The sequence below is a fragment of the Nesoenas mayeri genome (assembly GCF_963082525.1).
Source record: "Nesoenas mayeri genome assembly, chromosome: 2".
Classification (NCBI taxonomy): domain Eukaryota; kingdom Metazoa; phylum Chordata; class Aves; order Columbiformes; family Columbidae; genus Nesoenas; species Nesoenas mayeri.
In genome coordinates, this window is record NC_137543.1 from 9,767,627 (window position 1) to 9,785,227 (window position 17,601).

A 17,601-nucleotide genomic window follows, 5' to 3' on the forward strand; every position below is an offset into this window, starting at 1 on the left:
CTCTCATTTGACTTTGGTGAGAAGAGGTCATTGACACGTTGATTGGAATGAATAGCATAGGTGAAACTCGGACTCATAGAGTTGGTGATAAATCTCCCATGGATTTGAGTTGAGATATGATTTCAATAACAACCATTTGAGTCGAGATAGGATTTCATAACAACCATGTCCCTGGAGAAGAGGATATGATTTACATATAAAACACCACTGCCTGCATGATCTTGTGGCCCTGCTCTGTATTTATTTTCAATAACTGAAGTTTTAAAATTGATTTTTGCAAGAATTATTAGAAATACTAAATGTGGTTGTTTCTACATGTCTACATTCTTTTCCTATTACCACCAGCAAATTTGCAGAGTCAGATCAAATACCCTAAGCTGTTAACAGGCACCATCTCATCAATGCCATGGGAGAGGAACAGCCTACCAACACTGCTCTTTGCCTGAACTGAAGTGTTCGTTTCAAGGATAAGCAAAAATAATTTTATATATATATATATATGTATATATATATTTATAACACCACACATCTTAGAAAAGATGGTATGTGATTGCAAGGAGAAAATAAAATAATAAAAGGATAGGTGAATCTATATGAATTTAATGAGCCAATGTAAGGCCTGGTGTGACCTCTGCAGTCCTAGGGATGCGTTTGGCTCATTGTATCTCCTCACATTACAAAGTCCTGCCAAAGAAGTGGGGGGAAAACATGTAAAAAACAGATGAACATTTTTCTTTCTTTCTTCTTTTCAGGAAAATCAGGACATATGGAAAAAGCTTAACTGCTAACAGGATTAATCTGCCAAGTTTATCCACCTTTGTACCAAACCAGCCCTATAGATACATGTGACTTGCAAAAGTATCCTGGAGTTTGCTGTGCCTTTTCCACTTGGATTACTCCCAATACATGCAATGTTCTACTTTTCATTATAGCTGTGCAAACTTAAGGAAATAAAACTGAAGTAGCAGATAATAAATTCAAGAACCTGAAAGCTCACAGTAATTGGAAAAAAAATAAAATCGTAGAACTTAATGCAGGAAGAAAGCACTTCAAGCATCTTGTCTAAATAACACAGATTACAGAATTTTGTCAGGTAATTACTGTATTAAAAACCTAGTAATAGGCATACTGACACTTGATTGCATCTTTGGGAACAGAAATAAATGCCTTTGTTCAGTAGGCCTACTCCTGAGCTGAATTAATAGATGAATTTCCTTAAATAGCTAATGCATCCATCCAAAGATCCCAGAGCATCAATGAAGGTCTTTCTAGATACATAGGCTTTGTGCCTATGTTGTAGATTACATTTTGTGGAACCATCTGTCCCAGTGCTGCACAAGCACTTCCAAAAATTGTTTTGTATATTTCTGAGTCTTTCAGCTGAATTTTGGTTAACTTAAAGCTGATTTCTGCTTTTTTTCCTGAGCTTGGTATTTTGCCTTTGCATATTTATGGATAATTTCCAAGATTTGAAAAACCATCTGAGTGATAAAGGCCCCAAAAACACTCCATGGGAAGAAAAAACAAATTGTTTAGTTCGCAAGCCTCTTGCAACACAGAAACCGTCTAAAGACTTGAGAATGGAATGATGTGGTTGAAGCAGTGGGAGAGTGTTTTCATACCTGCAGCTGGCATAACACAACAGATAAGGCCAGAGGGATAAGAAGCAATTCCAATAAGAACAAAACAACTTTTAGGAGATGAGAGGGAGTACAGCTTTATAGATAAAAATTACCAGCTGCTGTTCAAGCAAGTGCATGTAGCTACCTAAGGCAACTGTGGTGACTGCCCAGCTATGGAGCCAATGTCCATCTTGTCATTTATTACCACCTTGCTGGTGTCTTACCTGTCCTCTGTGTTTAAATGAGTTTATTTGAAGCCCAGAAACACACCATTCTGCATGTGTCGACATTGTGGCCCCCAAACCTATGGGGTGTTTGTATTCATGGACTAACAGCTATAGCCAGCAGAAGAGCGTCAAGTGGATAAAAAGTGGTGGACAGATGAAAGGACAGAGATACAATTATTACATAATCAAGAGTAGAATAATCTCCTTTAATAAAAAGGATATTAAAACCAGAGAGTATCAGCATAGTACATAAAATAGAAGAAGGAAAATACTTTGCATAGTTGAATGAGAATATACACAGACCCCCCTTTCCTTTCTTTTCCTTTCTTTTCCTTTCTTTTCCTTTCTTTTCCTTTCCTTTCCTTTCCTTTCCTTTCCTTTCCTTTCCTTTCCTTTCCTTTCCTTTCCTTTCCTTTCCTTTCCTTTCCTTTCCTTTCCTTTCCTTTCCTTTCCTTTCCTTTCCTTTCCTTTCCTTTCCTTTCCTTTCCTTTCCTTTCCTTTCCTTTCCTTTCCTTTCCTTTCCTTTCTTCCTATAAGTCAAGAGTTTTGCCTTCACTTACAGGAATCATAAAAAGTGTCACCAAAATCCAGCCAACTATGTGAGCACTGGCACCGAGTAGCCTTTTAACAACTCACCCCAATGTGCACAAGCATGCGTAGTCAGGAGGTAAAGATAGCCCCAACTAAAATGACTCAAAACAGACAGCAGCTCATTAATCTTGGATGAACCTGTCCAGTGCACAACAGTTAACAAAAGCTTTTGTGGCAATTATTATGTCAATGACTATAAGATAGAGCCTCATTAAGTCTCAGTTTAGAGCCCTTCAATAACAATAATGGCACTTTGCCATCCTGCTACAGCTGATATCTGTCCTCCTTGGTGAGCAGAGCACTGATTTTTATCCACCATCTTTAAGACAGCACATTTGGCACCGCAGTGTGACTTGGAAACTATGATGGTGTGGCAAGCAGTGCTACTTCATATAATACTCTATGACATTCTATACGCAAAAATCACCCAGAAACCTTGAAGGGTTAATGAGGCAAATCTTCATATAGTTAATAACATTATCCTTGTCAAAACATAACTTCTATCACATATTTCTTTATTGTAACTAAAGCTATACTGCAGCCCTCTCTACTAATCCTAAGCAATGCTGAGCAGTCACATTCCTCCTGCATTGTTTAGAATAAATGTTTACTCCAAGGCCTAAGTGTTCTCAGAAAGAGAGTGAGAAAATGGCATCTAGGTTATGTACATATTTTTACCACAGATCATTAAGCAGGAGTTGGCTATGCATCCCACTCCTTATTCAAATAGGGACTGAAGACTAAAGCAGACATGATGTTACGCCAAGCTGGGGAGAATACTACCACGTGGAAGGAGATATTAGTTTGCTCTCTGCAAGATCCATTCATCTATATGAAAATTGTCGGTTCAGGGGTTTATGTGATTTTCCACACATGTCATAGACATCAGTTTAGCGTGGCCTTTTTAATCCTACCTCCGTATCTATCCATGCTTCAATGTGTGTGTACATTTTAGAAGCAGCCCGTTGCAAGAGAAACTTTTGCTAATTGACTTCTACTGGTAAAAATTCCTTGATATTTAATGACTTTAATTGCTTACTTTGCATCATTGCAGTTGGGTCTGTCTTTACTGGCTGACATCTCCTTCACTCTTGTTTATCTTGCTGTGGGTCATTAAGGGACTGCTCCACGGGAAACAAGAGCAAATATCAGTACTTTTTGATCTCTGCATTTTAACTCTCTTCTCTGTTACACGATTTGAGAGACACACATAAAGCAGGACAGAGGTGACAGAGCAGAAATAGGTGAATGTGTTCCTATACTGTGCCTTATCTTAATTAGTGAATGGCCATTTCTCCAGCCAGAATGTTTTATCTAAGAGCAAATTGTCTCCCACTGTTGTTGTTATCTGAACAAAATATTATTTTACTGTGTTCTTTCCAAGACCCCCTGAGGTAGCTATTTGTAGTTATTATTAGATAATATATAATTATATTATCACCACCATCATCTTTATGATATAGATAACAAACACAAAGATGGAAAGGTCCAAATTCTGTTTAAACTGAGATCTTAGAAAGAATTTAGACACCAAAGAACAAAACAATCATTATTTTATCTCTTATGTTACCCTACAGACATAACACTGTAGAAGTTCCCATTTTTACAAGCAAAGGTCTGTACTCAGCAAACACAGATGTGATTCAATACGAAAAGGTCCGAGAAATCATTTTTTTCTGACAAATATCTATGAGAGATCAGGAATATCTAATGAGGTGTTCCACCAGCTACAATGCACTGAGGGGGATCTGATCCAGTATGGGTACCCATGGAATATCGTGTATATGCCTACTGTGTGCAAAACATATTGCTATATATTACATTCATTAACAGAAAGAAATGGCTGTAACAGGGTTCTTCTATTCAGGATTTCAACAGCTAGAGTGTTTGCAGGGTCTCAGATTCAATTCTCATTTCTGCTGAGCAAGTTCAGACCCACACATTCTACCATTCAGCCTAAGCTGTAGGTTACACGGCAGAGTATCTGCCTCTGCTCCTCCTGAGAAGAGTCACAGCTTTCAAAGAACTTGAGAACCTGAAGACTCATTACTTCAGTGGTTAGGGAAGTCCCTTGGGAGTCAGTGAAATGGTTGCCAGATCTTTCCCAACATTAGTTTATATATTCTACTTGAAGGATGTTTCATGTACTTCATTGGTTTTACTCTCATAGGTCAAACCGCCAATAATATTCCCAAACACCGTGTTTTGTTGGTTTCAGATTACTGAAGGTTTCTCACAGTTTTTAGCAGTTAAGGCCATTCTCCCATGTGAAGCTCCTACCCTCAACAGCATCACTTCATTGTATGCAGTGAGGCTACCGGACAGCCTGCAATGCACGTATAGTATATGGAAAGGGAAATGCTGTAGGACGGGGAGGGAGAGAGGTCACATGGCAAAACTGGTGTGAAGAATAAGGAAGGATTCATTCAAGAATGAATGACAACAATGTTTAAACAAAACCCAGTATATTCAGCAAAGGACCTAGTGTGAGGTCCCTGGGGAAAATGAGGGCATCCCTTCATAAATAGTCACATCGCAGTGTCAAATGAGAACCTTTGGTACACAGACAAGCTGAATTCTGTGTTTTCTGTTTAAGTGCTTGCCTTTGCAACCTAAACAACTTCTATTTTAATGGTACTTAAGCACAAATAAAGACAAAAGGAGTAAGAATGTAAACACAGTATACCAATTTGGGACCATTTTTTCTTGCAAGTGGCTTAGACTAAGGTATTTGAGCATCTGCTTCACATTCTTACAAGTTTCAGACAGCATATTATCTTTGTTCTTTTAAAGAGGGTTACAAAAAAATGAAATAATAATTTTTGCACTAAAATGTAAACTAATTGGCTTAGAAGACCACTGACAACTTATTATTAGAATGTATAGCTAAGTGCTATGTAAACTACTACTGCGCTGAAGAATTTGAAGAGATTTAAACATGAGCATAAGAAAAACCTTAAATGGGACCAGACAGAAGACAAAATTCTCATCAATTCAAAATCATTGCCTCAAAGCTAGTTGTATAAGTTGTATAAGCACCAGTTCATTTACTTTCAAATAAGATCTTATCGTAGATGAGTGGTTCACTGCCATTCTCCGAAGCAAGAGAAAACTTGCTAGCTAATTTGAGAACACATCTTTTCTTTCTGAATGGGTAGATTTTTGGCATACTGGAGGATTGGCCCTATTTGGACCCTTGTAAAAGTCACTTATCTGAGCCTACTGGTAGCCAAACGGAGCCCAGTGAACATTCCTGCTGGAGCTGCCAGCAAATTACAGCTCCCCGAGGATTAACTTCTCCTCAACTGAAAATAAAGCGATCCTCTGTTACCACAGCATAATGGCCTCCATCGGTAACCCAGATCTTGGCTGGTTTCTTTCAAATGCTTTTTCACTACACTATCAGGAAAAAAAAAAAAAGCGTAGTTTGCAGGGAACTTCACAGTATCAAATGGTGCCAGTAGGAACCTGCTGTCCCTCCCCTGAGCCCTTTCGGACAAAGCCTGAGAAAAACAAAAGGGTCTCAAAAATCTTTCTTGGAGGGAAGTATGGGGCAGGACAGGGAGCAGGGGCAACCACTGCTCATGCATAGGAAACAGTTATTCATAGAAGAGAAGCATCCCTGTGTGCTTTGCTGACATGCTGTGTGTGTCTAGGGGACAGGAGGGGCTACTGTTCCTGCAGTTTCTGATCACTCAGCTTTGGAGAGCAAAGGGCCAGGAGCTACCATGGTATGTCACACCGCAGCCCCAAGTGCTGACCACTGCCTGCAAACCTCTGTCTCTCATCCTCACTTCTGGAAGGGGCTGGCTCAAAAACAAAAGCAGGGAAGGTCACCTTAACAGCCTCTGACTACCAGCTTGTTCTGTTCCCAGGGGAACAAGGCATTTGCATCTCCCATAGGCATCTAGACCTTCCTGTCAAAAATATGATACAGCTTCTCCTGCTGAAAACTTGTCAAGCAAGCTTCTAGCATGAAGGTTGACATAAAGCCTGAGTCTGCAAATGCTCGTGTTCAAAAATATTCTTCCTCCCATGAGACAGTCTGCTGGCTGATCATAAGTCACGGTACTGGGGCTGAAAGGAGTAAATCCCAGATCTGGTCCACGTCCAGTTAGTGTAACTGCATTGACTTCAAAAGGGGGCAGTGTTAAGTTGATATTGAGTCCTTAGAAAATGTTACCCCGTCTGCCTTGAGAGGTGTGGGCTCCTGATGACTTAGACCGCATTCTGGTTCTTTCTGGGAGGTTTATCAGATATAGAGTAGAAATCTAAAAGGCTATTTGGAACTGTCAAAGACAGGTAACATAGAATAACTTAATTTAGACATCTTACTTGAAGTGCCTCAGTTCAGAAACAACATTCCGATTTAGCCAACAGATAGAAATCAGCTATTAGAACCCAATCCCTCCATTGCTAATCCAAACTGTTCATACTTACATTTATCCATTTACTCCACAGGGTAGCCAAACAGACAGCATTTTTTTTTTCAAATTCTAAATTCAAGAAACATAATAAAATACATCTCCTTACCTGCTCTGTGAGGAGCTCTCAGGTACATGGTACATGAAGACATTTCCTCTGGAGGCAGCAGCCCAGTAACTGGCCATGTTTATGATGGGACATGTGATAAATTGATCACTGATAAAAACAGAGAAGCAGGGAACAGACACGGTCACACAGTAGAAAAAAGGAAAGAAAAACCCCACAACCAACAGACCTGTCTCTATATTGACAGCCTTCTTTAAATCTTCCAAAACAGCTCATATCTCTGGCTTCAAGTACACCGAGGGAAGCCACATTCACCCTCTTTGAGCCCATTACAGCTTAGAATTCACTCAAGTAGCTGTATTATGGAGTGTTGAACAAGGATAATGATACTAAATAAACAAGATCTGACACATAAGGAGTATTCTGGCCAAAAAAACAATCGTATTTTAGTCTAGTTTAGCGTGGCCCATGCTTGTAATAGTATAAAGCTCCTTATTTTAGCACCACTAGGTTGTGATGGCATCTAGCTTATATATTTCCAGGGTTAAGGATCAATAATATCATTATTATCTGGATATGTGTGATTTTTTTTTATAGAGTTTTCAGAGCTGGATGAGGTAAGAAATTAGTTTTGGAGAGATCATGCAAGGCTTCTGATACGGCTCATCAGTATGGAATAGCTAATGCAGCTGCATGTCTGTGAGAGAAAGGTTAAACAAGAACAGTGCAGTGAGACAGTTACAAGATTAAATGATTAAATTTATCACCAGGTATCGCAATACAAAGTTATGAGTGAAGCAAATACATGCGAACTTTGCTAGCTTCCATTGCCCCAAGGAGTAGGGCTGGAAGGTGGGGTAAGCAGTAGCTGAAGGAACACCAGCGGTTCAAGAGGGGCAGGCAGAAAACAGGACACCTTACTGCAAGCTATCTCATCATGATTCCTCAAGGCGATATAATATACATAGATATATCACCATTTCTCATTCTACATGTGCCTAAAGACTCAGCACACTCTTTGGATGTTTTTGTATCCATATCTACATGAGCACACACAAATACATCTGCTGTAGAAGTGGGAGGTTTCAATTCTCAGTCTAGTGAATCTGAAACAGTAGTTGCTCCTTCAGACTTGGTAGGTAAAAAAAGAATGACTGCTGGCAAGAAAGAACAGTGTCAGAGAAGCATAAAAACATGTTGCTATTTTTAACTGGTATGATTACGAGCAGCACTGTTTGGGTAGCTATCTTGGTTCAGCTGAGTTTATTTTAAGCCCATCTGTGAGACCACAAGCTATGGGCTGACTGACCACAATGCTCTTTGACAGTTATGGTTGACAACACCCATATGAAACGAAAATTGCTGTTCTTCACATGCCTACCAGCATGGTGTTTTACAGGAGCAGACGGCCTTTGAAAACTAGGGAGTCTGTGGAGAGAAATGCTCTCGAGAAATGCTTCATGATACATTTCCCCACTTAGAACTGATTCTCAGATGGTGCTATTGGGGGAAACAAAAAATCAGCTATTCTGGAGAAGTAAAAAAAAGTTAAAATTAGTAACTACAAAAGTGAAATTGCTGTTTCTTACAGGCATGGAATACCAGAATTAAAAAAAAAACCAACATATATATATATATATATATATATATATATATATATATATATATATATATATATTTATACCTGGGAAAAATATCAGAGGATTTTAGCAAAACAATTTTAAACGTGGAAATATTATAAAACCACAAAGCAGGCACAACATATGCAGCTTTTAACAGCCACTTAGGTTGCTTTCTCACACTTCATAACGTGTTCAAACTTTAGCAATTATTTATAACTTCCTGACATAGAACCTTTCTTGGACTGCACATTTATGCCGGTAGTAAGGTTTTTGTAAAAAAAATAAAATAAAATAAAATAAAATAAAATCAACAAGCAAATAAAAGAAAAATAATAGAACCGAAACCCTCTTTTCTCCATCACGTATGTGAAACTGATGTATCTGTAATTCTGTAACCACTGTCTCCCTTCTCTTTCTGCTGTAACTGGTATAATTTCCAAAGCGTTTAGAGAAAGGATTGTCATCAGACATCCTGGTTTCACTACCCATCCTTCTGCTTACTCATGGTGACTATTTAAGCCATTCACGTTGTTCCTTTATCATGTCATTTGCTCTGCATCATAAATAAGCCAGTAATCCCTGTGCCCAGGAGGCTGCTGTGGGGCACCCGCAGGCTGAGCCAGAGGGGATCTTTGTGCATCACATTCCTGCCACAAGCAAACGCCGTGTGAGCTGTCGTAGCTTTGCAAAATCAGAGTCTGCACCATGCTGAGCCCTGGGCTGAACGTGGATGACCAAATCATAGAATCACAGAACCGTAGAATAGTTTGGGCTGGAAGGGACCTTCAAAGCTCATCCAGCCCAGCTCCTGCAATGAGCAGGGACATCTTCACCCAGATCAGGTTGCTCAGAGGCCCGTCCAGCCTGGCCTGGGATGTCTCCAGGGACGGGGCATCTACCACCTCTCTGGGCAACCTGGGACAGTGTTTTACCACCTTCATTGTAAAAAATTTCTTCCTCATGTCCAACCTGAATCTCCCCTCTTTCAGTTTAAAACCGTCACCCCTTGTCCTATTGCAACAGGCCCTGCTAAAAAAGTCCATCCTTATCTTTCTTATAGGCCACTTTTAAATACTGGAAGGCTGAAATGTGACAGCCCTGTGTTAGCTACTTATGGAGATATGTCTGGATGGGAAGAAGAGTTGAAATTTAAGTTCTTCAGTATTTTGCTACAGTTTAAAACCTTACTGATCTGAGTAATGAATTATAGCCCCATGTGTAATGGCAGAGATAGAAAGAGATTGAAGACAAGTCTGGTTTTAATGCCCACGAACCACAGCGCTTCCACCTGTGCTGCACGCAGTGGCCCCAGATGCCACACTGATGGGTGGCCTGTCCCTGGGACAGGCTATGAGGGAGAGCAAATGCGGCACAGTGTGAGACTTGAAAAATGGAACAAAACTCAACCCACAGCATTCTGGCATGTTTACTCCATGACCTCAATGCACCGGCACACCTGGACCACCCAGAAAACTTCCCCAAACAGATTTGGTCACTGCTGTCTTGAATCAGATGTTTGCAAGTGAATCTTGGCTCCTGCTCATCTCCTGCTTCCTGAGGCTCCCCCGGAGCAACACCCTGCAATTTTGATGGACCTACTGAAAGGAAAATCTTGTTTCTACGACCTCATGGAGGGGCTCACGGTGGGACAGAAAGCTGTAACACTGAGAGCACAGATACCGGGAGCTTGTAGCTATGGTGTCCCAGTTAAGAACAGAGACACACTAAGATTCACATTACCAGCTTACAAAACACATCACTTTAGAAATGTAAAGATTTTTCATAATGAATCTGATTGTGAGGCAGAGAAAAGAATATAGAAGGAGTTTTTTATTTGTTTTCTGAAAATCTGTTCCACTTAAACATTCAGTCCCTGAGTTTGCAAAGGGAGGGAAAAGGAGGTAAGGAGATTTCCCCTCCATTTGCTTCCTTTCAGAAAAATGGGGCTACTCCATCACAGCTCAAAATCTCTAACTGGATAAAGCAAAGTGGCTGCCCATGGGGGAGAGAGCAAGATCCACAGTCTTCTCTGCAGACCAAACCAGCATGTGACCACAGCTGGAGATACCCACCAGTCTCTATGGCCTACCCTATACACCACGACTGCTGTGGAGTCCTAGTTGATAATGAATCCTCCAAACTGATCATGATCCAGAACTGCTGGGCCCTGACGCCACATCCATTTAAGAGTCAAAGCTATGTACACGTACTGGGTGGGGTGAACATGGCCCACTGCTTGCCCTCCACTTTCCAATGGTCCCTTCCCAAAATCTTTCAATGGGAAGTATGGAAGTGTATACACTGGAGGGAAGATGCTCACACATCTGCAGACATTTCATCACAACCTTTTCTTTTGAAAGAAGCTGGAAGGCACTGTGAGTTTACAGTGTGTCCTGGTATATCCAACAAAGCAAGAATCAGATGTCATATGTTCTCCTTTTACCTCCACAAGAAGACTTCCTGCAGAAGCATCTTACTGCCTGATTCTGCTTTCTCTCACCATAGGAAACCACACATAAAGGGAACAAAATGCAGATTGGGTGACATTATATAAACTCTGTACACTGGCATAAATGATTACACCAAACTCAAGGAAATACACGAATAAGCATAAGGGGATTCTTCTGCCACAGGTAAAATGGAGATTAGCAATGCACTGAATGGAGTTGGGAGCCACATTTCTGAACAGTCATAAATCCTTCACCATTTTATGCAGGATGCTCATCTGTGGAAAGCCTGACATTGTAAAGAAATATATTTTGCAGGTTTCATAATATAAAAATTAATATAATTGCTGAAATAAAAGTTTTCAAACTTGACTATTCTCCAAATTTCCAAAAACTAGGAAAAGTACGTAATGGTATAATTAAGTGACTGTGAATAAAAGCCAAGTTCTTCTACTGTCACAGGCATGAGAGGACTCAAGGAATATTTGATGCAGGCTGTGCAAACAACCAAGACATCTTTGACATGAAAGTTTACACAAAGAAGCATTATTAGTCTGAATCAAATATACAGTTCAGGAAAGATAATTCAAACTTTTCTCAAGGCATAAAAGTCAGACCAGTTTCTGTTTACTAGTAACATTGAAAACCTCATGGAAAGTGAAATAATATTCCCTATTTTCTGTTCATTTTTTGCAAGAATTTCTCAGGTTTTTCAGAACATAAATACACACTTGAGATAAGCAAAAGAAACCTTGTTTAAGCCGTCACACAGTTGTAATAGGATGAGTTTCTTACCGGGTGGCATTTTCCAAAGCCCTGGAAAATGATGAATAATCATCAGTTGAGTGTTCAAGGGAGTAATACCATGTAGCTGCATCTTCAATGAATGAGTTGGAGTCTTCTCCTCCCAAAGAATTTTGAAGAGCCTGATAAAAGGCTGTTTTGCTATTGGATCTTCCTTGACTTTCTTCAAATTTCTGAGAAGAAAATGCATACATGGAATTTACTAACAAAACCAAAAGACACATTTTTAATGGAGCAATATAAACTCAGGTCTCCCACTGCTGGAACGAGTCCTTTCTGCTGTAATCTCTAATTCCTAAGGGAAAAAGTAGGGGATGGTCCTACTTTTTCTCTTCCAAGACTGTCACCAGCCAGCAGTATTGGCTTCCTTAAAACATGCTATATAGCCATTTCATGGCCACATCACTCTGAAGTTTCTGGGAACACCTACAAAGAATAGTGGCTGCTATAATGCCTGTATTTACATCCCTTCTGGACTAATATCTGCCTTAGCCCTGGAAGATAAATCCCTTTCATTCAAATATCAACGAAAGTAGCAGCCATGATGTTCAAATTTCGTAACTCCTAGGGCTTTTAGGAGAGATCTAGCTTGAAATGCCATTTTCGTGAGATCTGTGGTCTGAAACTTCTCCTGACATAAAGGCACTTTTCCCAGAGCAGAGTGCCCATGTCACTGCAGAATTACTGGTAGTACAGGGACCATCTCCTATGCCAAACTGCTTATCCTACTTTATTTTTTAACAAAACTAAACACTGCTGGAAGTTTTCAACACAGCTTTCTTTGAGGAAGTTTTTTAGTTTAGCATTTCAGACTATTTTTTTTTTTAAAAGAATATATTTCAACTTCAGAAACAGAGTAACTTCATTAAAAAAAATAAATAAATAAAAGTAACCTGAAATTTCCTGTGCATCAAATCCTTTCTAAAGAGGGCACCTTGCAGGTGCACACTGGCTGAAACTTGGTATAAGAACTCCAGAGAGAAAGATCTAATGAACCACCTATATTATTTTGGGCAGTCAGTCTGGTGCAAAATAGACTTGTGTCTGCCCAGACCAGTTACCATAGATGCCTTAGTGAATTCATTATTTTGATGGCCCGCAGCTGGTTTTCATCATGCTGCTAGAAGGTCTTTCCACAACTCTATACAGAAAGTACAGAGGGAATGATTACTTTTCAACAAATTCACAGAAATGAAAGACGGAAAATAAGTCACCGTCTGCTGAGATGGAGGCCTGTCCTTACTGACATATTCTAGTGCTTTGTGCATTTTGATTAAGTGACTTTACAAGAGATTTCAAAAAGCTACCCAATATCATAAGGTCCAAAAATATCTTGGCAAATTTTCCTTGTATTTGTAATAAATTCTTTTGCTAGATTTTGGCCCATGCCATGTGAAAGGAGTCATGTGGTACCAGTTTTAGTAATACAGCTGTACTTTGAAAAAGATCTATAATGCGTGACACGTCACTTCATATGCACAAATGCCACATATGAAACTGCATAGCACATTTGCCTGCAAAATCATTCAGTTTAAATACAGTGAGGACACGTATATTTTTCTGCAAGAAACAGAAATTATCGCTGAAGACCTGACTGCAGATTCACTGAACTAAAAAAGCAATCCTCCCATCGGCTTTAGCACATATCAATACACGTCACTATTAACCAGCAGAAGCATTGCTGCTGTCTAACTAGGAATGTCTCATTTGGTGACCGGAACTGGTGGTTTTAAATAGCAGATATGGATAAGAACAGATGCTTTTCTGTGTCAATGCAGAGGCCAAGCTCCTGCACAAAGCAACTTTCATGCAATACTTTCATGTTGGTTTTTTGTTGTTTGTTGTTGTTAATTTGTTTTAACACATTTGTTACCTTATTCGACACCTGTCATGGATAACTTAAAACAGAGAGAGAAAGAAAGAGGAAAAAAAAAAACGTAGAGTATTGATTATGTACCCTAGGAACTGATCCATTGCCGTCTCATCTACTTTCAACTACCAAACAAACATTACAGTTGAAAACCACAGAGAAGGAAATAGATCATACAAAACATGGTTAAGCTGAGGAACTCCTTGCCACATGGTTTTGCTAATGCCAACATTGGTGAAGCTGAAGTTTCACTAACAAGTTTTTTAATTTAAAAAAGAAAAAAAAAGTGGATGTCTTTTAATTACACCAAGATCAATTCAGGCTAGGAATTCCCTGAGCTGCAAAGTGCTAGAGTTTTGAAGAGCATTCAGCAGAAGTATCAGGTTTGCTTACCCCATTATTACAAACATCCACTCTTAGTCACTGCTTAAAACAGCATTCTGTGCTCAGTGGGCCTTTGATCTGACAGCACGGTCGCCCTCAGGTTTTTACTGTGCCCATGTACTAGTTTCTGTGATCTTCAAAATGCCCCTGAAATTCTGGTGACCTTTCTCAGCAATTATTGATGAGAGTGGGGTCCCTAAGATGTGCTGAGTCAGATGAAAGAGGACTCAACAGGCAGAGATGGATGAGAACAGAACTGACATTTGTAGGACATTGTGAGATTTTTCATCCCAACCAGCTCTAAAACAGAACAATCTGAAACACGATGCCTCAAGTGTCACTTTGGCTACAATGAAATATAACTTAAACCTCTGACTTCAATGTGATAGCACAAAACAAAGCAATGCATTCAAAATAAAACCCACAAAACAGTAAAAAGACAAAGCATGATGAATTTTTTATGTCCAACAAATGCTTCCCATTAGAAAATATATGACTAAGGAACAATTTTCAAATAGCAGTAGATACAACAGCTGCTACCAAATTAACAGAAACAGCTGCACATTATGTAAAATAATTTACATTCTGCTAACCTTTACAGAGGTATTAGCAACTGGACTCACAGTTATAGCAGGGTTTTCAACTTTTTTTTAGAAAGTAAGTAAGAAAATAATTAAAAACAGCAGGTGCACCACTTTCTACTGTCCTGATGGTGCAAAGTGGTCATAAACACTGTCTAAATAATGAGTTATATGATGCTTAATGTTCTTGCTCCTGCAGCATAGCTTCTGGAGCATTTGACTGAATCTGGTCCAGTGTCTTATTTTAAAAAAACTTGTAGCAGTTGGTAGACCAAACATTTCCATCTTCCAAGGAGCAAAATGTGCATTTCTGACAAAATAGAAAAGGGATAACACTAACAGAGTATGTTCAGAGCTCAGGTCTTAAATGGCTTTTGATAAACTTTGTCACAAAAGACAGTGAAAGACCTGCCAGCCATTCAGCAGAGTATTTCAAGGATCCCAGCCAGTTATAAGACAAAGAGACAATATCAGCCCATTCTCCTCACTGATTGCATTTATCAGGACACTGCTCCCCTGGTCATTACAATTAATACACATCTATCTGTCATTTGTTGCATGTTGATTAATATCTTTATCCATAAAGAAATTAACTGACTGTAATATAGTGCAGTATGGAAGATCTGGTCTACGTAGATCCAGTTGCTTACATGGGCTAAACAGACTATATTTCTGTCTATCCACTCCCCTGTGTCCTGGTTCTAAGTTTTACAGCCAACTAGATTTGTACTAAGAAGGGAAAGAAAAAGAAAATACTAAGTGCACCCTTAGTTTTCCAACTAAAAAGAAAGCTATTAATTCTTGTAATGTGGAGATTACACAGTAGACACAGAACATATGGAGGATAAAAACAAGGCTGTACTGACTTACATGCATATACAAACACATATAGATCAGCATGAGTGACTTTGTATATTTAATGCCAGTAGGAACCATTAGATCTTCCCACCTGAGCTTCACATATAGCACAGGGACAAAATTTTGCCCAGTTGGGAATTGAAATCAACAATTTCAGAGGTTTCTGCTCAGTTGCCCTAATCTATGACTGTTCAAAGCAGACCCTAAGGGTCTGCCATGAGAATTGAAGTTAACAGGTTCAGGCTTAACCACTCCATATGTCGCATAATGGTGCATTATGGCACCACTTACCATTCCCTTAACAAACTCTGCTCCGATTCTCACTTATCTTCAACCATCTGATGGCTGCACTGGGGATGAGTACGAGGTGATCCAGGAAGTGGTAAATCTGTCTCAGTTCACATGAATAAGCATTCAAGTGAATGCCACAAAACGGTCATTTCCACAAGCAAGACTGAGCACAAGTATTCAGTATACTCTTTGCTGCAAGCATCTCTGAGAGACCTCAGCCTTTAATTGTAAACAAATCAAACATAAATGTTTTGCTAGCACATAAGTGATGCCTTCTGTGTCTTCATTTCATTTATAATAGTTAAGGTCTTAACAGGCACAAGCACAGTGTTGCAGTGGGAATACAGACTCCCAAAATGACCAACTGCCAGTCCCAACATAACCAGCTGCCCCCACAGAACAACGTGGTGACAATTGGATTTACCACCTTCGGGTCTGGTTGCAATCTAGAGGTTTTACCCTCGCTCCTATGACTCAACTGCTAAGACTTTATAAAACTTACATGCAACTCCAGTCTAAGGTGATAAGATTTGCATCACATCTCAAGCATACTCGCATCCAAAGGGCTAAAAGTGTCTCCTCACCCTTTACAGGGCCAGTATTAATACAGCAAGACCAGGATTAATAGACCAAGACCTTGGCTGAATTTGCCAGCACAACTATTCCGAGGAACTGCTGAAACAGATCAGCAGGGGTTAAATTTTTCTATCCCTCCACTCTTTGCACCTGAATACACTGAAATCAGTCATCTTAAAGGAGATGGAAACTAAGGACTTTGACAACTCCATTCACTTGCCACAGGACCTTTTAGCTGTGCCATTTATCTATGCAAATACATGTATGGTTCTTCTCTCTACAGTGTTGGAACATATCCACAGATGGATTTTCACCCCAGGGAGGTTTGGTCCCCTCTTTGTAGGACAGGTTAAATAGCTTGGCCAGAGTCAGAAGCAGAATGGGAACTATGTCTTGGTTTCCAGACTTGAGCTCAGTGCTCTGTCCACCAGCTAAGCCCTTCCACCTTCCTTAGTATATCAGTAAAATCAGCTTTGAACCTTCCCAGAGAGATGCAAGCCAGATCTACCTCAAGGGAACCCTTAAAATGAATAAAATGGAAGAGCGGGACACAGCATGGATTGTCTCAAATACTTCTTCCAGGTGTATGTGGTCGGGAAAGGACAATTAGCACAGAACAAAGATCCTTTATAACATTATGACAGAGGAAATGGGGCACATACTTCTCTGTAACGGCCACCACCCAGACCAGTTTCTGACACTTCAGATAAATATATCTGTGGCCTATTCGGGAATTTATCATCTGACTTTGGCTGCAACCACGCATGGTCATGGTTATGATGTAGAAACACTCTTGTTCTTAAATGGCTCACTGATGGAGGAAAGATTACAGTTTTCCAGCAATTAATAATTTAACAAGGAAGAAATCAGGAAATTTTAACCTTGTAGTAAGGCCTTAAGAAAGCAGTCCAAAGACAGAAATACAGTCTGGTCAAAACAGTCATATTCCCTCAAGCCCTAAAAACCTGAAGACATGAGAAAACAGAAATAGAGGAAAATGTGCAGAAAAAATGTCATCAGTTCTTACTGAGAACAAGAAAATAGCTTAAGGAAGTCAAAAGGAAAACAAAACAAAATATAACCAGCTACCACAAACATTAGGAATTCTCTGGAGCAGAGATAGAATCTGACTGACAGAAGTAGCACCAAGTAACATATGTAATATTATAATAGCTAGTAAAGAAGTTAACTATCCTTTTAGGTAAGGATAGTTAAACCCTTGCCAAAGGAAATCAGA

General features: G+C 39.6%; 1 protein-coding gene across 1 annotated transcript in view; it reads right to left on the minus strand.

The window, feature by feature from the left end:
- Positions 1-17,601, minus strand: part of TG (thyroglobulin) — a gene marked incomplete at its 5' end in the record, with an annotated part of 161,899 nt that overhangs the window by 11,942 nt on the left and 132,356 nt on the right. Inside the window, 2 exons of the mRNA XM_080339625.1 lie at positions 6,974-7,081; positions 11,796-11,977. Coding sequence (XP_080195751.1) covers positions 6,974-7,081; positions 11,796-11,977 — 290 coding nt within the window. The remainder of the gene's footprint in view (positions 1-6,973; positions 7,082-11,795; positions 11,978-17,601) is intronic.